This window comes from Hyla sarda, chromosome 6 (genome assembly GCF_029499605.1).
Source record: "Hyla sarda isolate aHylSar1 chromosome 6, aHylSar1.hap1, whole genome shotgun sequence".
NCBI classification, from domain to species: domain Eukaryota; kingdom Metazoa; phylum Chordata; class Amphibia; order Anura; family Hylidae; genus Hyla; species Hyla sarda.
In genome coordinates, this window is record NC_079194.1 from 257,358,287 (window position 1) to 257,380,555 (window position 22,269).

The window sequence follows — 22,269 nt, forward strand, 5'->3', positions numbered from 1 at the left end:
AAGCACCGTTATCCTTGGAAGAGCTGGAGGAAACTTTATTTTTTCATTTGTTCTGATTCATAATACACATATACATACGTCATACATACATACACACATCATACATGCATAACCTACACACATATATATATATATATATATATATATATATACACACACATACATACATAATGCATAAATACATACTATATGCATACAAACATCATACATATATAATACATGCATACATTATACATACATATGCACACCATACATAATACATACACAGATCCATTATATATACACACACACACATCATACATAAATACATCATACATACATAACATACAGTACATACATAACATATATATGGTATGTATGTACTGTATGTTCTGTATGTATGATGTGTGTATGTATGATGTATTTATGTATGATGTGTGTGTATATATAATGGATTTGTGTATGTATTATGTATGGTGTGCATATGTATGTATTATGTATGTATTATATATGTATGATGTTTGTATTTATGCATTATATATATATATATATATATATATATATATTATACATACATAATGCATAAATACAAACATCATACATATATAATACATACACAATACATACATATGCACACCATACATAATACATACACAAATCCATTATATATACACACACACACTTCATACATAAATACATCATACATACACACATCATACATACATATTACACACCATACATACATATTACACACATCATACATACATATTACACACATCATACATACATAATACACACCATACATAAATATTACACACACCATACGTATAATACACACCATACATACATATAATACACACCATACATACATATTACACACATCATACATACATAATACACACCATACATAAATATTACACACATCATACATATTACACACCATACATACATATTACACACACCATACATACATTTTACACACACCATACATACATATTACACACACCATACATATTACACACACCATACATACATAATACACACACACCATACATACATAATACACACATACCACCCCCCTCCCGTCCTCGGTCTGTGCACTTTTCTTACCTGCGGCAGCCATGTTGGGGTCAGAGGCCGGGCACGTCCACTCCCATCTGCTGCACACTTTGCACCATCGTCCACTTCTTCCTCATGCCGAGGAATGGACACTCAGTGCCAGGAGTTGTGGCCAGGATCATCCCAGGAGGTGTAAGCAGACGTGTGCAGCTGCGGGGCAGCCCCTGCGTCTGCAGTTAGCGCAGCAGTGTGCGCGGCCGGGGAAGGGGGAGGAGCGGCCCGGAGGAAGGGGATAGAGCGGCCCGGAGGAAGGGGAGATAGAGCGGCCCAGAGGAAGGGGGGATAGAGCGGCCGGAGGACGGGGCATAGAGCGGCCCGGAGGAAGGGGATAGAGCGGCCCGGAGGAAGGGGAGATAGAGCGGCCCAGAGGAAGGGGGGATAGAGCGGCCTGAGCCGCAAATAAAAAAAAATGCATTTTTAAACATCCGGTGTGCCCTGAAAGTCTTTCAGGGCACACCGGATGTTTAAAAATACATTTTTTTTTAAATTTGCGGCTCCGGCCAATCTATCCCTCTTCCTCCGGCTGGTGATGTCGGGGATGTCCGGTGGGGCTGGGGTTTAGTAGTGAGGGAAAAAAAAAAAAAAAGTCCTGCAGCAGCGGGCCGCGGCTGCGGTGATTAGGGTGTGCCTGTGCACACCCGGCACACCCCGTGCGCACGCCTATGATATATTCGTAATTACGAATATTCGTTTTTGTTTTTTCACAGTACACATCACAGTGATCACCCCTCTCTGCTTCCAGCTTGTGTGGTGTAAAGAAGACTGTAATACTACTGTGTGAGACTGGTGTGCGAATTTTCGCATATGCGAATTTTTGCTTATGCTAATTTTGTATATGCTAATTTTCGCATAAGTTATTTTCGCATATGCGAAAATAAAACGAGAATATTACGAATATGCGAATATTCGCGAATATATGACGAATATTCGTCCATATATTCGCGAATATTCGTGAATTTGAATATGGCCTATGCTGCTCAACACTATACATGACAATATCCTGCCGGCTTTGGAAGCAGCAGCCTGACATTGCATGCTATTCTGTAGTCTGTGATCTACAAGTACACCCAGATCCTTCTCTACCAGTGACTCTGCCAGTTTAATCCCCCCTAAGACATACGACGCATGCAGGTTATTAGTACCCAGCTGCATAACTTTACATTTATCCACATTGAACCTCATTTGCCAAGTGGAGGCCCAGACACTTAGTCTATCCAAGTCATCCTGTAACTTATGCACATGCTCTATAGACTGTACCGTGCTACAAAGCTTGGTGTCATCTGCAAAGATAGAAACAGAGCTGTTAATACCATCCTCTATATCATTGATAAATAAATTAAACAACAGCGGGCCCAGTACTGAACCTTGGGGTACACCACTAATTACCGGGGACCAATCAGAGTACGAAACATTGACCACCACTCTGTGGGTACGATCCATGAGCCAGTGTTCTATCCAGTTACAAACTAAAATTTCCAAACCCAAAGACCTTAAAGGGGTTATTCAGGAAAAACATTTTTTTATATATCAACTGGCTCCAGAAAGTTAAACAGATTTGTAAATGACTTCTATTAGAAAATCTTAATCCTCTCAGTACTTATGAGCTTCTGAAGTTAAGGTTGTTCTTTTCTGTCTAAGTCCTCTCTGATGACACCTGTCTCGGGAAACGCCCAGTTTAGAAGCAAATCCCCATAGCAAACCTCTTCTAAACTGGACAGTTCCCGAGACAGGTGTCATCAGAGAGAACTTAGACAGAAAAGAACAACCTTAACTTCAGAAGCTCATAAGTACTGAAAGGATTAAGATTTTTTAATAGAAGTAATTTACAAATCTGTTTAACTTTCTGGAGCCAGTTGATATATATATATAAAAGTTTTTTCCTGGAATACCCCTTTAACTTACCTGTCAGACGTCTATGAGGGACAGTATCAAACGCTTTAGCAAAATCCAGAAACCCTATGGGGGACATGTATCATTTCCAGTGTATAATAGAAGTTTTTTACCCCTCTGCCTGTTGTCTAAATTTGGCGCAGCTGCGTTAAATTTATCATTCTTGTGCAGCTACTTTCTTGAATTATGTTTAAATTTAGAATTCTCCTCAGAGCATACATTTACACCGCAGCTCTATTTAGTAGGAGCTTTGTCTGCAGCGTATCTGCACCTAAACAGTAAGTGTGTCCTCATTATTAGTTTTAGAAATTTTTTTCTTCATTATGTAGAGTTTTAATCTCACAATAATACCACTTTTTGCACCCAATTATAACACATCAATTATACCAATGTCCTTATTCTTCATTTAACATCTGTGACACCCCTGTGCAAATCACCTCAAATGTACATGGTGCACTCTACCTTATGGGCCTTGTTGTGCGCCCGGAGAGCACTTTGCGCCCACATATGTGGTATTTCTGTACTCTGGCTAAATTGTGTCCCAAAAAATGTTTATTTTTTTCCCATTTACCTCTTGTGAAAATGTAAAGTATGCTGCAACACCTGCATGTCAGTGTAAATAATTTAATTTTTATACACTAACATACTGGTGTAGACTCCAACTGTTCCTTTTCATAATGGGTAAAAGGAGAAAAAGCCCCCCAAAATCTATAAGGCAATTTCTCCCGAGTACGGCGATACCCCATATGTGACCCTAAAATGTTGCCTTGAAATACGACAGGGCTCCAAAGTTAGAGCGCCATGCGCATTTGAGGCCTAAATTAGGGTTTTGCATAGGGGTGAACATAGGGGTATTATCTGCCAGTGTTTCCCAAACAGGGTGCCTCCAGCCGTTGCAAAACTCCCAACATGCCTGGACAGTCAATGGCTGTTCGGCAATACTGGGAGTTGTTTTTTTGCAACAGCTGGAGGCTCCATTTTGGAAACAGTGCCGTACCAGACGTTGTTCATATTTATTGGGGAGGGGAGGGGGGCTGTGTAGCGGTATGTGTATATATAGTGTTTTTTACTTATTTTATTTAAGTGTAGTGTAGTGTTTTTAGGGTACAGTCACACGGGCGGGGGTTCACAGCGAGTTTGCTGCATCTCAGTCTTGCAGCACTCTGTAAACCTCCGCCCATGTGAGTGTACCCTGTCCATTCACATTGGAGGGAGGGGGGGGGGGGGAAACATCCAGCTGTTGCAAAACTACAACTCCGAGCATGCCCTTTGGCTGTCCGTGCTGTCCGTTTTGCAACAGCTGGAGGCACACTGGTTGCGAAACACGGAAACAGACTCAGTGTTTCACAACCAGTGTGCCTTCAGCTGTTGCAAAAACTTCAAATCTCAGCATGCAGTGACAGCAGAAGGACATGCTGGAACTTGTAGTTATGCAACAGCTGGAGGCATACTGCTACAACTCCCAGCATGCCCTTAGGCAGTCCGTGCATGCTGAGGGTTGTAATTATGCAACAGCTGAAGGCACACTGGTTGCAAAACACTTGAAAGTTTTTTACTTAACTTAGTGTTTCCAAACCAGTGCGCCTCCAGCTGTTGCACAACTTCCATTCCCAGCATGCATGGTCTGTCAGTACATGCTGGGCGTTATAGTTTGGAGGCACAGCTGGAGGCACACGGGTTGGAAAAAAGAGTTAGGAAACCAACAATGTTTCCCAACTAGTGTGCCTCCAGCTGTTGCAAAACTATAATTCCCAGCATGGCCAGACATGCTGGAAGTTGTATTTCGGCAATATCTGAAGGGTCAGATGTTGACGAACTACAACTCCCAGCATGCTTGGGCAGTCTGGGCATGCTGGGAGTTGTAGTTTTGCAACAGCTGGAGGTCCACAGTTTGTAGACCAATGTATAATGGTCTCCAATCTATGGTCTTCCAGATGTTACAGAACTACAACTCCCAGCATGCCTCGACAGAGTGGCCATGCTGAGATTTGTAATTTTGGAACATCTGGAAGAGCACAGATTGGAGACCATTATACAGTGGTCTCCAAACTGTGGCCCTCCAGATGTTGCAAAACTACAACTCCCAGCATGCCCAGATGGTCACATGGTAAGATGGCTGGCTATCAGTGATAGCCACCATCTTACCGGGTGCTGGGGAAAAGTATAACGGAAAGCAGTAAATTTTAAAAATAAAAGGAGAATGATCTACAGTGTTAAGTGGATTACAAAGCTATTTTAATGTGACGGATCTTGTTCAATGATAAGTAAGATATCAAACATTTCCTAAGTAAATGTATTAAATTGTTGGATCATAAAATAACAATACCAATATACAAGTGATCTAGTGAATAACTGAACTGTAAACAAATATTCTATATGCAAATTATTTTAAAAGTGCTTTGGAATAACCAAGGAGTAAAAATATAAAGCAAACCAAATGAGGAATTGAGATAGGAAAGTAAAAACATTCTGGTGGTTCCTTAGTAGAACTTTCCTTCAGAAATAGAAAGGATTGCTACGTGCAGTTAAAGTTGGCTTATATTTACGGGGAAAAAGACGCACTTGAGTCAAAATTTTTGGTGCAAAGGAAAAGAACACAGGTAATAAATCCATGTGTTCTATAGATGTCACTCCAAGGTACCCTGATTCAGCCACATCTGGACGACATGCTCTACCAAAACGTGCGCAAAAAATGGGGAAAAAAAAGCGCTTTTGCAAAATTTTGCGCAAAAAAATACACACAAAACAGGGGTAAAATCTTTGATACATGTCCCCCTATATCCACAGCCATTCCTCTGTCAAGGCTTCTACTCACCTCTTCATAAAAGCAAATTAGATTGGTTTGACAACTTCTATCCTTAGTAAACCCATGCTGGCTATCACTTATAATACAATTATCCCTATGTATTCCTGTATGTAATCCCTTATAAGTCCTTCAAACAATTTACCCAAAATGCACGTTAGACTTACCGGTCTATAGTTTCCTGGGGAAGATCTAGAGCCCTTTATGAAGATTGGCACCACATTCGCCTTGTGCCAGTCCCTTGGCACAATACCAGACACCAGTGAATCTCTAAATACCATGAACAAGGGTACAGATATTACTGAATTCACCTCTCTAAGAACTCTTGGGTGTAGTCCATCCGGCCCTGGAGATTTGCTTACATTTATATTACTTAACTTACCTTGTACCATCTCTACATTAAGCCAGTTCAGTACATTACATGATGTGTTACCAGCACTGACCTGGCCAAGGTCAGCTTCTTTTTCCATAGTATATACAGAACTAAAGAACCCATTCAGTAGCTCCGCCTTCTCTTGATCGCCCGTGACAACCTCCCCATTATCATTATTAAGGGGTCCTACATGCTCTGTCCTTTGTTTTTTTGCATTTATATATCTAAAAAAATATTTAGGATTAGTTTTGCTTTCTTTGGCCACCTGTCTCTCATTTAGAATTTTTGCTGTTTTTATTACATTTTTACAGATTTTATTAAGCTCTTTGTACTGTTTAAATGTTATAGCTGACCCATCAGATTTGAATTTTTTGAAGGCAATTTTTTTGTTGTTTATTGCTCTTTTAACATCATTTGTCAGCCATGTAGGATTTAGTTTTAATCGTTTATATTTGTTCCCCTTTGGTATATATTTAGCTGTATAGTTATTTAGAGTTGATTTAAAGATGTCCCATTTACCTTCTGTATCAGTATTTCACAACACCTCCCCCCAGAGCCCCCCTTTTTAAAGTTATATGTTTTTGCCTTCCCCGCCTGTCTTTGTTTTCTACATTTTAAGTCAAAAGTAACTATATTGTGGTCGCTATTACCAAGGTTTTCCCGCACAGTTACATTACCAACCAGCTCTGCGTTGTTGGAAATGATCAGATCCATGTAACACATTAAATCTACACACACACAGATATAATTACACTTACATTTCTCTAAAGCTAGCCATTTGGCCTTAAGGACCCGACCAATTTTATTTTAGCATTTTCGTTTTTTCCTCCTCGCCTTCTAAAAATCATAACTCTTATATTTCCATCCACAGACCCATATGTGGGCTTGTTTTTTGCGTCACCAATTGTACTTTGTAATAACATCACTTATTTTACCATAAAATGTACGGCGCAACCAAACAAATATTATTTATATGCGGGCCATCCGATCATCCATTCAAAGTACCCCACTGCTGCAGATGCCGTAATCTGTATTGATTACGGCATCTGAGGGGTTAATGGCGGACATCCGCGCGATCACGGATGTCCGCCATTACCGGTACTCGCGATCATGTCAGTGCGTAAATGTACATCATGGTGCGCTAAGTACCACGTCACCATGACGTACATTTACGTCCATTGTCGTTAAGGGGTTAAAGGAGCCCAGCATTACATCAGCATATGTGACTTAGCTTCTGCAGCGAGGCTCAGTCCTAGATATGTGCAGGCAGCTGCCTCAGCCACTCTGATTCTGCCCCTGACATGGTAGCATCTGTAAGGGGCCCCCTGGATGATGGGGGCCCTGGGCAGCTGCCCTGTTTGCCACTGCCTAATGCCAGCCCTAACTATATACAGAAAAGCACAGACTCAAACATTGCTGAGGTTGTGCTGCCATATATCCTAAATCGACTCCGATTAACACCACAACCTTCTCATTCTGATGATCTATGGTAGACTATCTAAGTCCAGGATGAATAGTGTGCATAAAATCATAATATAGTCAAATTATGTCAGTTCAACAATGACTTTACAACGTGTACTACTGTGTAACCATGGTTGGTACCTGTTTTGCTTCTTCCTAATTTTACTTTGTTTGCATCAATTTCCAGTTGGTTTATGAATTCTTTCTCCGATTCCTGGAAAGTCAAGACTTCCAGCCTTCACTGGCAAAGAGATATGTGGACCAGAAGTTTGTCCTTATGGTGAGTTTACTTACATAGTACCAGTAAAAACTATGCTGCTGTACTACTGTATCATCCTCTGAGCATAATCCATTATAACATAATCCAACCTGACTGTACTTACCATATTTACAATTAATATTGATGTTAATAGCTACAAATTGTAGTTAAAGGAAATAAAATTGCAAGTGCTTTTGAGCTATGGTCACATGATCATTTGATGTTACAAAACTTTACTAAGATGATATATTCAAAATTGCATCATGGGCCTCATTTAGACAGGTATATTATATTTTACTAGTGTTTAAGAGACTGTAATACTCAGAATCTCTTACAGGGTTACTGAACTAAACTTATGGTTCCATAGACATACTTACCAACAGATTTGATTTTGGCAAAACAAGAAGGGACAGGGTTTATGCAATCCTACCCAAATATTGCTGTTTTGAATTCCCCATAATTGTAGGGAAGTTCCCAGCGACAGGGTTTACAGTTCATATTTTGGTAATTTATGAACTATGGCCACTATGGACACTGTGAGATATACTCTGGGATTAGCTCTGGGATTGTCCTTCGCTGAAGCCAAAAGGACACGTTTTCACTTCATTAAAGCAGGTCCACACCAACTTCAGCATGCAAACTGACCCTCGGTCAGGTTTATATACACAGGTTGCAGGATAAAATAAAACATACTCTAATCACGAAGAAAAAAGTTAAAGCCAGCACCACCATGCTGCATAGATGCTGTGCAATTAACCTTTGGATGTCTGACTCAGGTGAGTGTAGTGGAAGCAAGGTGAGCAACATATGTAACTCCACATCAGAAGATAAAGAAAGCGGAGCGCTCACCGTTCCATAGTAGGCAGGTCACGTCAATAGAGTGATGCCGGGACAGGGCATAGGTCCAAGCAGGGAGGCGGCATCTGGAAACTGGGGGGAGCTCAGACGTCGGGCCACGGACCATTACATGCCCCTAAGTGCTTAGTCGGGCCTAACGAAGCGCTTAGGGGCGTGTAACGGTCCGTGGCCCGACATCTGAGCTCGCCCCGGTTTCCAGCTGCCGCCTCCCTTCTTGGACCTATGCACGGTCCCGGGATCACTCTATCGACGTGACCTGCCTACTATGGAATGGTGAGCGCTCCGCTTTCTTTATCTTCTGTTGTGAGGTAAAATAAAACATAATTGACACAAAACTCAAACAAAACACATATGTTCCTGCAACCTTTACTCACTGTCCACATTAGTCTTATGTACTCCTCAGCTTGCCCGTCAAACTGTCCCTTGCACTGGTGAAAGAGTACGTCACACGTGTTGCCACACTTGTCCCCATCCACAGCCCCTGTGTGTCTCCTGCGCAAGGACCCTTGCCTCTCCCTCACAGCCACCCTGCTGTCTTCTGGGAAGAATCCAAACTATGCTTTCTGGCCTAGCTAAATCAGCTCCTTCCCTATTATTAGACCATAGGTAGAAGTGTCCCAGCAAGATAGAAGCACCCTTTCATTGCCTCAGTGAAAAAAATATATAAAAACGTGTACAATATACCTATATGAACAAGGTTTACATTTTTTAGATATTGCTACCTTCTTACTGAATTGAGCTCTGTACTTTTATAGCTACTAGAACTTTTTGACAGTGAGGACCCCCGTGAACGGGAATATTTGAAGACCATTTTGCATCGTGTTTATGGAAAATTTCTGGGACTCAGAGCTTATATCAGAAAACAGTGCAACAATATCTTTCTCAGGTAATGGCTGTAACACGTTTACACACATCTATGCAGACACTTTAATTTCATTCATCTTAATTTTTATCTTTGCACTTACACGAGCTGTCATTAATAACTTCTAAGGCTGGCTTCACATATGTCTGGCGTGGGAATGGATGGGCACGCCAGATGCCACAAGCTATATCTTTTGCGTTCAACATCTCATCCATTGTCATATTTGCCAACCATTGTGGATTTACTGGATAAAAAAGCCCTGCTTGCAGAATGTTGTTGAATGCCAGATGGCATATAGGATATTAGGTTAATATTTGTAAATCAGTTTACAAATCAGTTTACAAGAGTAGCCCTTAGTGGCAAGTGATTGGTTGCATAGTACATTCCAAATAGGATTGTCTTCTGGTGGACAATTGGGCTGATTATTGTGTCAGAGCCTGGGCACAGCAGAGGATGCTCTGTAGACTGGTCAGCCAGTCTAACCATGAATAATAATAATTAGAGAAGGAATAGCAATAACACAAGAAAACAATGATTATCTATAAACATTTTACTGACCTGGATCTGTATACTTCAACACTCTTCTCCTAGGGTTTTATGGTAAATTTACTGTGGCCATAAAGTCCATGGCATTACACAGGTTTTATGGGGTGTTGCTCTGATCAGTGTATTCAGCTATTTTTCTTTTATGTTGCAGATTTATTTATGAGACAGAGCGATTTAATGGTGTGGCTGAACTACTTGAGATTCTGGGCAGGTAAGTGGTCTTACGATTCTCTTTGAAGGTCATATTATGTATGCTCAGACTACACACAGAGGCTACTAGTGCCCTAATGTTTCTTTTCAAAAAAGGTTAATGTTCCTTTTCGAAATATCTTAGAGACCAAAAGTTTTGATCTGGCAGGGTCTGAGTGTTTAGGTAGAAGTGTGCGCTTAGCACATTCTCTCCTGACTCTGTGTCATGTGACCAATATGGTCTCATAATGTAGGTATATATGACAGTCTAGCTCACGTAGACACAGAGTAAGGAGAGAAGCACACTGCAGTGTGCTTCTCCCCCCCCAACTCATTCTACTGAATGGTAAAAGTCTGAACACCAGACTCCAACAAATTAAACATTTGACATGTCCGTAGGTCAAAGATACACATTAAGCATTTATAGTATACCCCTATTTTTTGTGTATTTCACACTTCTTGGATCCTTACATTTTGAAGGAATGGGGCCCGGGGGCAATGCAGTTAAACAATAAGGTGGCTGTGCATGCTGTTTTCCTGGCTCTTTCCATTACATATTTAAAATTTGCTAAATAAAAAGTGTTATCTGAGTCTCATCCTCCCACCTTCATATAGTTTACACAGTTTGACTACACAGCTCCAGGGAATCATGAATATTTATATATTTGTATCCAGATGACACATATATAGATAATATAACTCACAATAGTAAAAATGTGTACTAAAGACATATCAATAATGCTGTAGATGTATGTTTTTACATTTTGCCACTAGCTTGAATCTGAAGTAGGACAGTAAATTCCTCACAATGTCATTCTGTTCGGGTGTCTTCTTAAAGGGGTACTCCGCCCCTAGACATCTTATCCCCTATGCAAAGGATAGGGGATAAGATGTCTGATCAAAGGGGTCCCGCTACTGGTGACCTCCACGATCTCTCCTGCAGCACCCCCGTTTTTCAGCTGCACAGAGCGAGGATTGGGGTTGCTGCAGGAGAGTTCACGGTGGTCCCCAGCAGCGGGACCCCCGCGGTCAGACATCTTAACTCCTATACTTTGGATAGGGGATAAGATGTCTAGGGACGGAGTATTTCTTAGGAAGGATCCCTACCTTAAGGGCCCAGGCTTCATAAACATAACTGATGTTTCTCTCTTCATCTTGTTCAGCATCATCAATGGATTTGCTTTACCTCTAAAATCTGAACACAAACAGTTTCTTGTCCGAGTATTGATACCTCTGCACTCTGCAAAATCCCTTTCTATATTTCATGCACAGGTAAGAGACATGGATAGCCGAATCTGTATCACCGGAGAGGAGCTTCCCCTCTGTTGTCCTAGCTGCAACCCCGGATATTCTTTGTAAAAGCATTGCTCTAGTGGGTAGATAAACTCCCATATGATCGATGCATTGGTATCTATTGATAGACGTGGCTAAAGCTTGGCTATCTGCTTTCCTTGTTGTAGTGAAGCCTCATGCATGTGGTTTACAGAATCAGTAGTCTCTCCTTGTGTCTTTTATTGTATATAGAGACATTAATGAAATCCATGAGAATCTGCAAGAAAAACCCATAGCAAACTCCATTTGCATAAAAACTGTGTATCGGGCGTTGTGTATATGAACCCTCAGGGTCTACTCACACGGCAGAATTTCCGCTTGCGGAATTCTGCTTGTGGAATTCCGCCTCAAATGAAAGCCAAATAGACTTCTATGGGATTCCACACTTCTGAATTTCCGCATGCGCACCAATTCCGCACCAATTACACAAAAAATCCGCACAAGCCAGAAACCACCCAAGGAAGTGGAAGCGGAATTGGTGCGGAAATTCTGCCCGTGTGAATAGACCCTTATAGTATCAGCTCTTGTGTGTATAAATGTGAATTGTGGTTTAATGTTACATTCCATACTGATATTATGATGCTGTAAAATGTTATACAAATAAAGTATAAACTTATAATTTATATAGTAACGTTGTACACGTATATACATGATTTGTACAGTATTAACCTAATAGCTCATACTCTCTATCCTCAGCTCGCTTATTGTGCTGTTCAGTTCCTGGAAAAAGACTCCTCATTAACAGAACATGTAAGCGCCATTGTTTTATCACTTTTAACTCTTAAAGTCTTAAAACCTCACATGATACAGGTCTACCTATTTTCATAGTTTGTATGACACGTGGATTAAAGTGGATATTATAATGATATATTCGAAGATTTTGTGATCATACAAAAAAAATATTGGAACAGATTTATCAAAACCTGGTGCTCGTAGCAACTATTCAGATTACTCCTTTTCTAATCAAAGTCTTTTTAGATAATGACCTGATTGGTTGACATGAGCAATTTTATCACTTTTTCTTTGCATCAGTTTTGATTCTTTACATTCTCCACTGTTTAAATTCCAATTTATTTTGAAGTACTGATCCAGCTTATCGGTTCCTATGTCTTTCATTCAGCAGCTTGGTTATGTCTATATAAACACACATTCTACTCAGGGCTATGTGTCACAAGTCCTAACAGAGTGGTTTATTCTATCAATAGCTGTCTGTCAAGCATACACATGAATGTTCAACATGGCGTGGAGAGTTGGAAGGCCCCATACACTTGAGAAAGGCAGCCATTACTGCCAAAGTTGGCAGGTTTGGCCAATGTTTGACTAACGTGTACGGTACTGCATATTATCTCCTGTGGAAAAGTAGATCTGTGGGGTTTGATTTTTCCAGTTATTGTCAGGTGCTCTAGTTGAAAAGCCATTCATATTGAGCAACAGCTATGCATCCCATCAATAGAAGCCCAGACCAGGCTACAGATCACAATGGAGATTGATTGGTAATTTGTCATTTTAACTTACTTCATTATGAGCTAAATTGACAACCTTGACAAACCAACCCAAAGCCATGAATTAGTTATACAGAAAACCAACATCCAAAATCCCAAGTGTATGGCCAGCTTTATAGACTCCCCTCCTGGACACTATTGAATACAGGAATAGAGTGAAAAATATCAGCTAGTCAGCCCAATAACAATGATCTTTTTATTCATTTCAGGTAATTCGAGGTTTGTTAAAGTATTGGCCAAAGACCTGTACCCAGAAAGAGGTAAGTCAATGTTCAAGATGTTACAGCACAAATGGATCATACCATAAATGCTGGAGAGCTTAAGAATGCCAAGGCAGCATATTTCACCTTAACCCCTTAAGGACACTCCCTTACTGTAACGCGGGGCCATGGCGTGTCGGCCCCGGCACCTAGCAACGTCCGGGACCCGTGGCTAATAGAGCACGGCATTGATCGCGGTGCCTCATGCTATTAACCTTCGTCTAAAGTGAAAGGGAAGTGCTGCCGGTTAGCTCAGGGGGCTGTTCGGGGTCGCAGCTTCCCGAACAGCTGTAGGACATGAGGAGGCTCCCCTTACCTGCCTCCTGGTGTCCGATAGCCGAATGACTGCTCAGTGCCTGAGATCCAGGCATGAGCAGTCAAGCGGCAGAATCATCGATCAATGGTTTCCTATGAGAAACCTTTGATCAATGTAAAAGATTAGTGTGTGCAGTGTTATAGCCCCCTATGGGGGCTATAACATTGCAAAAAAAAAGTGAATAAAGATCAATTAACCCCTTCCCTAATAAAAGTTTGAATCACCCCCCTTTACCCATTTAACCCCTTAAGGACCAGACCCATTTTGTCCTTAAGGACCAGACCAATTTTATTTTAGCATTTTCGTTTTTTCCTCCTCACCTTCTAAAAATCATAACTCTCTTTTATCCATTTTCTGGTAAAAATGACATGGTTTCTCTATTCTTTATTCAATACGATTAAATTGATACCCATGTTATATGCTTTTCTATAATTGTACCGCATTAAAAAAATCTCAAACCATTTTAACAAAATTAGTATGTTTGAAATTGCCCTATTTTGACCACCTATAACTTTTCATCTCATTTTTCTGTATATGGGGCGGTATGAGGGCTCATTTTTTGCGCCATCATCTGTAGTTTTTATCAGTACCACTTTTGCTTAGGTTTTACTTTTTATTAATTTTTTATTAATTTATTTTAGAATAAAATGTGACAAAAAAGCAGCAATTTAATTTTGGACTTTTTTTATTTTTTTTTTACATTTACGCCGCTCACCGTACGGGATGATTAAATATATTTTAATAGTTCAGACTTTTACGCACACGGCGATACCAAATATGTGTATTAATTATTTTTATTACGCTTTTTTGGGGGTAAAATGGGAAAAACGGACGTTTTACTTTTTTATTGGGGGAGGGGATTTTTCAAATTTTTTTAACTTTTTTTAAACACTTTTTATGTCCCCATAGGGGACTATTCATTGCAATCAGTTGATTGCTAATACTGTTCAGTGCTATGTATAGGGCATATATAGGACTGCTCGATTTCAGACCAGAGCAGAAGACCCAGGGAGACAGCCGGAGCAAGGTGAGGGGACCTCCGGCCGTCATGCCGGATGATCGGATCGCTGCGGCAGCGCTGCTGGCGATCCGATCATCCGTGCAAAGTACCGCACTGCTGCAGATGCCGTGATCTGTATTGATCACGGCATTTGAGGGGTTAATGGCGGACATCCGCGCGACCGAGGATGTCCGCCATTACCGGCGGTCCCTGGCTGCTGATAGCAGCCGGGACCTGCCGTGCATGACGCAAGCACCGCTCCGGTGCTCGCGATCATGTTGGCGCGTAAATGTAAGTCATGGTGCGTTAAGTACCACGTCACCATGACCTACATTTACGTCCATTGTCGTTAAGGGGTTAAAAGAAAAACAGTGTAAATAAAAATAAACATTTGTGGTATCGCCGCGTGCGGAATTGTCAGAATTATAAAAATATATTGTTAATTAAAGGGCATGGTCAATGGCATACGCTCAAAAAAATTCCAAAGTCCAAAATAGCGTATTTCTGGTCACTTTTTATATCATGAAAAAATGGATAAAAAGCGATCAAAAAGTCCAATCAAAATGGTACCGCTAAAAATTTCAGATCATGGCACAAAAAATGAGCCCTCATACCGCCCCGTACACGTAAAAATTAAAAAGTTATAGGGGTCAGAAAATGACCATTTTAAACGTATAAATTTTCCTGCATGTAGTTATGATTTTTTCCAGCAGTACAACAAAATCAAACCTATATAAGTAGGGTATCATATTAATCGTATGGACCTACAGAATAAAGATGTAATTTTTACCGAAAAATGCACTGCGTAGAAACGGAAGCCCCCAAAAGTTACAAAATGGCGTTTTTTCTTCAATTTTGTCGCACAATAATTTTTTTTCCGTTTCGCCGTAGATTTGTGGGTAAAATGACTAATGTCATCACAAAGTAGAATTGTTGGCACAAAAAATAAGCCTTCATATGGATTTTTAGGTACAAAATTTTAAGGGTTATGATTTTTAAAAGGTAAGGAGGAAAAAACGAAAGTGCAAAAATGGAAAACCGCTCAGTTCTTAAGGGGTTAAAACCAATACAGCTGGGTGGTGTACTGATTACTTACTGACTGGTTAACAGATTGGTTTTTCATGCTTGGGTAAATGTACATAGCTGAACAATTCAGTGTAGCAGCACTTTCTGGACAAAATAAGGATCAAGTACATAACATTTTTTAATATTTAAAGGAGTTGCGAACTATAACTTATCCTCTTATCCAAAGAATAGGGAAAAAGTTATAGATCTCCCGCAAGCGGGCGTTCAAACAACCCCCCCCCCCCCCCCCCCCCCAAGGAAGCCGACATGCCCCCTCTATGTGTCTTTATGGGATACATGGAGGGGGCTTGTCGGCCGCCACCTTGTGCAGGGGTCGGCATGCCCCCTTCCAGCAGACTGCCGGGCCCCTTCTCAATGTTTTGTATATTAAAAGGTATTAAAAGTGTTGCTCTGGTTTAATAAAAAGTAATTTGGTTGTTGCCCAAATGTAAGTTAACAAAACTTACTATTGTAATTTTTGTCATGTTGGCAGAGAATAGTGCAGCCCTGAGCTTACCCAGACCACTGTCCTCGCCTTTAGGGTGCCCACCTCCTTAATAGGCCGCAACCACGGTTCTGCAATAAACATACACTGTACAAAAGTCAGGGAAGCGGGTCAGGACCCAATGGGTTGACAGGCATAGAACTAGATGCAAAACACAAGGGATAAACTAACAGTGAAAGAGTAATCAGTCGAGCCAAATCCAAACCTACAGTGCTCGCAGTACAAATACAGAAAACAGAAGAATAATTGATTAAGTAAGCCTAGGGTCAAAATACACAGGATAGATTAAGCAAAGAGCATTTCAGACACCAGTGAACTCAAACTCAGGAAAGGAGTAACAGACTAAAGTAAATGTGTGTGTTTATATATATATCTATATATCTATCTATAAATATATATATATATATATATATATATATATATATATTGTGACGAACAGTCTTGGGGATTAGCTCTGGGATCGGCCTGCTCACTTGCCACGGGACACGTTCCTCACAATAACACCACAGACCACAGTTCCGCATACAAGTCTGGCTCCTCGCCAGCTTTATTTCCACAGGTTGCAGGTAAAACAAAACATAAACAGGAACAAAATAAAGTCCTAGACCCTCTGGTCACTGACTACACATATCAGCCTGCCCTGACTACGAACTTGTGAGCTACCCTCAGCCAGTTAAACATGTGTCTCCTGCAACATGTTACTCACAGTTCACACCACTTCTTAGACCACTCGCAGCGCCTTCTGCGTGTTACCTAAACAGGGCCCGCGTGTCTCCCCCTCTAACAGTCAGCATACTGTTTCCCAGGGAGAGTACAGACCAGACTGAGTGTCCATCTTATATACAACTCCCTTCCCTGCTGCCTCATTACTTAAGAAGCAGGTGAGAGAATCTTCAGGGTGAGCAAAGGAAATACACCCTTTCCTTGTCACCTTATCACATATCCCCCCCCCCCCTTTGCTCAGACCACTGTGACGGAGCACATGTAGTTGAAAGGCAGAAACCATCTGCCTTTCCTTTCTCTTGGACAACTTTTGTCCCACAGTCTCTGAAGTCCTTGACTTTTTTCTTCCGGACTTTTACCAGCCACCAATTGCAAGTCTCTCGGTCACACCTCTCCAGTACCAGTTTCTTCACCCTGGTGTGAGCAGGGTTCTTGAAATTAAGGACCGAGAGGACCGATGCTTCTAACCTTTGTCTTCTTCTGGCTTGCCGGACCTCTGCCTCTGCTTCAGAGAATCTTTCGGCCTCAGTGGCTTCACCAACCACTGTCTTGTTCTCTATAGCTTCAGAGGACCTCCGACCTGGGTCCATCTCATTTTCAACATTAGAGGACTTCCCACCTGGTTTCACAGTTTTGACTTCAGTGGATTTCTCACATGGTTTCACCTCATCCCTTCCAGCTTTCTCTTCAGGGGCACCAGCTTCCTCAGGTTTGGCTTCAGAGTCTTTGGCTTCTTCAGATTCTTGTGTAGAATCAGCTTCTACTACTGTTCGGCTCTTCTCTGCAGCTTCTTCAGGCTTACTCTTCTCTTCCCCTGTAGCTTCAGTTGTGCCATTCTCTTTACTCATAGCTTTTGAGGTTGACTCTGGTTTAGCTTCTGCTTCAGAGGATTTCTCTGCCTAAGCATTACCTTCAGAATTTTTGGTCTGCTCAGGTTCAGAGGATTTCCCGCCTGACTTTTCTTTAGTCTCCACTTCAGAGGATTTCACGCTAGGTTTCAGCTCAGTCCTAGCTTCAGAGGACTTCTTACAGGGCTTCGCCTCAATCTTAGCATTAGAGGACTTTTTACCAGGCTTCAAAGAAAGCATCCCTGTATCCCGTAACTTCTGCCCCAGAAGCCTTTCTTGAGCCAATTCCACCATAGCTTGGTCTCTGCTCTCTTTTAGAACTTCCTGGTCCTCTTCCTTTTTCTCACATTTTCACTGCTTACACTGGAGCTTAGCGGACTTCATCCTCTCACTGTCAAGTAACTCTGTCAAGTCCCTGACAGTATCTTCCAAAGACAGCAATTGTTTCCTCAACTGTTCATTGTCCGCCAGCACAGCCACCTACTCGTAGAGTTGCGCTCCCAGCAAAACCAAGGCAGCTACGTGGGACCTTCTGCGCGTTTCGTTCTGCGCTTCCAGGCTCTCTTTTAAGATCTTCATGTCATCTTCCAGCTTTATATATTTCAGCTGCTCACTCTTGAGCTTTTCAGAGATCATCTTCTCACTGTCCAGCAACTGTTTCTTGGTCTTCTCTAACTCATTGATAAATTTTCCACTCTCACCAATCTGTTCAGATAGATCTGAGATCTCCTGTTGCAAGTTCTTGTTTTTTCATGTTTCAGAGTCTCAACTTGTTCCAGGGCCTCCTCATACTGCTCACGGAGCAAGTCATTGTCATGACGAGCAGATTGAAGAGCATGTGCAAGGGCATTCTTCGCCTTGACTTCCTCCTCAAGTTGTCTCTTTAGAGGTAAAACAAAACAGAAACAGGAACAAAATAAAGTCCTAGACCCTCTGGTCACTGACTACACATATCAGCCTGCCCTGACTACGAACTGGTGAGCTACCCTCAGCCAGTTAAACATGTGTCTCCTGCAACCTGTTACACACAGTTCACACCACTTCTTGGACCACTCGCAGCGCCTTCTGCGTGTTACCTAAACAGGCCCTGCGTGTCTCCCCCTCTAACAGCCAGCATACTGTTTCCCAGGGAGAGCACAGACCAGACTGAGTGTCCATCTTATATACACCTCCCTTCCCTGCTCCCTCATTACTTAAGAGGCAGGTGAGAGAATCTTCAGGGTGAGCACCTTGCCACCTGATCACAATATATATATATATATATATATATATATATACATATATATATATATATATATATATATATAAAAGGGGTCAGTACTTTCCTCAGGGAGAGGACACCTCTTCAGGTGTAACGGAGATTCAGGTTAGGCCTTTTAGCACTCCGCAGGCATTCTGGGTAGGGGAATATGCAAAGTAGCTCATTACACAACCTTTTCAGGTAGTGTTCCCTGGTATCAGCTTAGCTCCTGTTAAGGAATATAAAAAGCTGAATGGGATATATGCCAAGCCAGACTACTCCCCAAAAGGGAAGTTTCAACCCATCTGCAGACAGCTGTTTCGGGGTTTTTGCCCCTCGTCAGTACAGAGCAGGGTGATCTGGCTTGGCTGTGGTGAGAGGCCTGAGGCTTTAAAAGGGGTCAGTACTTTCCTCAGGGAGAGGACACCTCTTCAGGTGTAACGGAGATTCAGGTTAGGCCATTTAGCACTCCGCAGGCATTCTGGGTAGGGGAATATGCAAAGTAGCTCATTACACAACCTTTTCAGGTAGTGTTCCCTGGTATCAGCTTAGCTCCTGTTAAGGAATATAAAAAGCTGAATGGGATATATGCCAAGCCAGACTACTCCCCAAAAGGGAAGTTTCAACCCATCTGCAGACAGCTGTTTTTTTTTTTTTTTTTATCTAAAGCCGAGGAACGTGCTTTCGATTCACCCAAAGTGCAAGAAAAAGTGCAAACGTGTTACACTAAAAAAAACATGCACAAAGGATGCGGTCTATCGCAAGCCCTTCTCCGATAGGAGAGAGGCCCCCCAACAAACCTTACCCTTCGCCTCCGGACCAAAAGGTACCTGCGAGGTTCCAGGTTCGATGTCCCTTTTCGCCGAAGCTACTAGGGGACCACAAATGCTCCCGGCATCCCCCTTGGCGTTAGCCAAGGTATCTGCCCGCAGAGCCGATTACGGTAGGTACCCTGCCAAAGCAGGAGTACCCGGGGTGTTTGCAGGGAGGTGCGGAACCTAATGGCCACACACACCTCCCCTAGACCGCCAGGAGGGACACCCAGAAGGGCTACCGCATCCTGACAAATCCTGTGAACACACAACACGCAAAAAGTGACACAGTGAGACAAAAAAGAAATAAATAAGTGAATGTGTGCAGATATACTGCCCGGACATCCGGCCGGATCTATAAAAATTTCTCTGATCCTAGCCAGAAGGCCGGGAATCAAGAGGTGAGTGCCACAAGGTGAAGAGATTATGGTGCCCGTGCTTCAACTCAGTGAGTCTATTCTCCCAGTGAGTTTCGGCACCTCAGGGTCACCACTCCCCGAGGCACAAAAGTACCTCGGCTCTAGACCCTCTCAGCCTCATGGCGAGACCCGGAGGAAACAGATCACATCGGGGCAGCCGTCGAGCTGATTCCTCAGAACCAGCCCCGGAAAGCCCCGGTACACCTGCATCCTCCATGCAGCACCCATCCCCACATCGGCGTTACTGTCCACCGGCATGAAAAACTGATAAGAACAGATACTACACTTGATCTTAGCCAAAAGGCCGAGAAGCGATCGGGATTTTATGCCAAGCCAGACTACTCCCCAAAAGGGAAGTTTCTACCCATCTGCAGACAGCTGTTTCAGGGTTTTTGCCCCTCGTCAGTACAGAGCAGGGTGATCTGGCTTGGCTGTGGTGAGAGGCCTGAGGCTTTAAAAGGGGTCAGTACTTTCCTCAGGGAGAGGACACCTCTTCAGGTGTAACGGAGATTCAGGTTAGGCCATGAGCTACTTTGCATATTCCCCTATATATATATATATATATATATATATATATATATATATATGAGCCTGGACGCTGAGGCCAGATGTAATGTGCCTTCGTCTAAGTCTAGATTGGCCTGGGCATCCTCACAGCAATGCAGGATGCATTAGCCAGACTCAGGAAAAATGTACTAGAACCAGATCCACACATTTCACTTTCATTTTGAATACTGCACCTCTATCTCAGTGTCAGAACCCACCTGCGCAATAGAGGCCTCATCAATATTCACTGCCTGGCCCTCCTCCTTGCTGAATATGCTAATATCTTCACTCTCATATCACTAGGAAGTGAGAGCCTGCTGGTGGGGGTGAGCTTTATGCAGGCAGCGCTGCCTCGCTACACCCAGAAGGCAGTGGCACCTGCGCTTTGCTCAGAGAACAGAGCACCCCCCACCCCCCCCCCCACACACACACACACACACACACAAACACACACCAGCAGGCTAGTGAATACATTTGCATGATCATGAGAGGGGTGGGCTGGGCAGTGAATTTGGAGGATGCAGGGGAGCTTGGTGAGCTGGCTTCCCACCTCCATTGCACACAACTGCAAAATAAGAACCAAGATATTTACATAACTTAGCAACTACTTCACAGATAAATGTGTGTAACTCCTCTTTTTGAGGCTAAGTTTCTACTTGTTTTTTTTTTTGGGGGGGGGGGGGGGGGGGGCACCAAGAAAAACGCCAATTCTGCCGCATGGCGTTTTTTTGGCCAAAAAACGCTGTGGCAAGATGTTAGCTGTAAATCAATAAGAAATCGCTAAATTCTTTTTCCACTTGCCGTTTTTCAGTTTGGCAGGTTTGTTTTAATCCTTTTGGCATTTTTCACTTTTTTGGGGGAGTTTTTAGCTCCTTGGTGGCTTTTCTAAATCGCAGCATGTTGAGCCACTGGAGTTTTTTTCCCTGAAATCCTGGCGTTTTTCTCCCATAGAAGTCTAAGAAAAACGCCATGTGGGTTTTAACTGGCGTTTTTTCAGGTGGTTTTTATTCTCTTTTGGACTTCAGTGATCCAAAAAATGATGGAGATACCTTTTTTTAATAACATTTCGTAGGGTACCATTAAAAAGAAATAATAAAAAAGATACAGTAGTGATGGAAAAAATTGTATTTAACGGAATTTATCTTTATTATAACATTTTTATTAATTTTTAAACGGGGATCAATTTATGTGGGCGGGCAGGGCACAAAAAATGTAGCCGCCAACAATAAAAATGTAGTGTTTTTCACTTTTTATTCTTTATTTTTTAGGGGGTACAACTACTCCCAGCATGGAACACACACTGTTCCATGATGGGAGTAGTAGTACCTGTATTAATTGACAGATCGCCTGGGTTCCGTTGTG

At 42.1% G+C, this 22,269-nt stretch overlaps 1 protein-coding gene and 1 pseudogene across 1 annotated transcript in view; one reads left to right on the forward strand and one right to left on the reverse strand.

Annotated features, from left to right (window-relative positions):
• Nucleotides 1-22,269, forward strand: part of PPP2R5B (protein phosphatase 2 regulatory subunit B'beta) — a 163,388-nt gene that overhangs the window by 118,674 nt on the left and 22,445 nt on the right. Inside the window, exons 5-10 of the mRNA XM_056527052.1 lie at nucleotides 7,813-7,905; nucleotides 9,498-9,628; nucleotides 10,302-10,361; nucleotides 11,503-11,611; nucleotides 12,368-12,421; nucleotides 13,383-13,433. Coding sequence (XP_056383027.1) covers nucleotides 7,813-7,905; nucleotides 9,498-9,628; nucleotides 10,302-10,361; nucleotides 11,503-11,611; nucleotides 12,368-12,421; nucleotides 13,383-13,433 — 498 coding nt within the window. The remainder of the gene's footprint in view (nucleotides 1-7,812; nucleotides 7,906-9,497; nucleotides 9,629-10,301; nucleotides 10,362-11,502; nucleotides 11,612-12,367; nucleotides 12,422-13,382; nucleotides 13,434-22,269) is intronic.
• LOC130277905 (U2 spliceosomal RNA) lies at nucleotides 20,499-20,677 on the reverse strand (annotated as a pseudogene).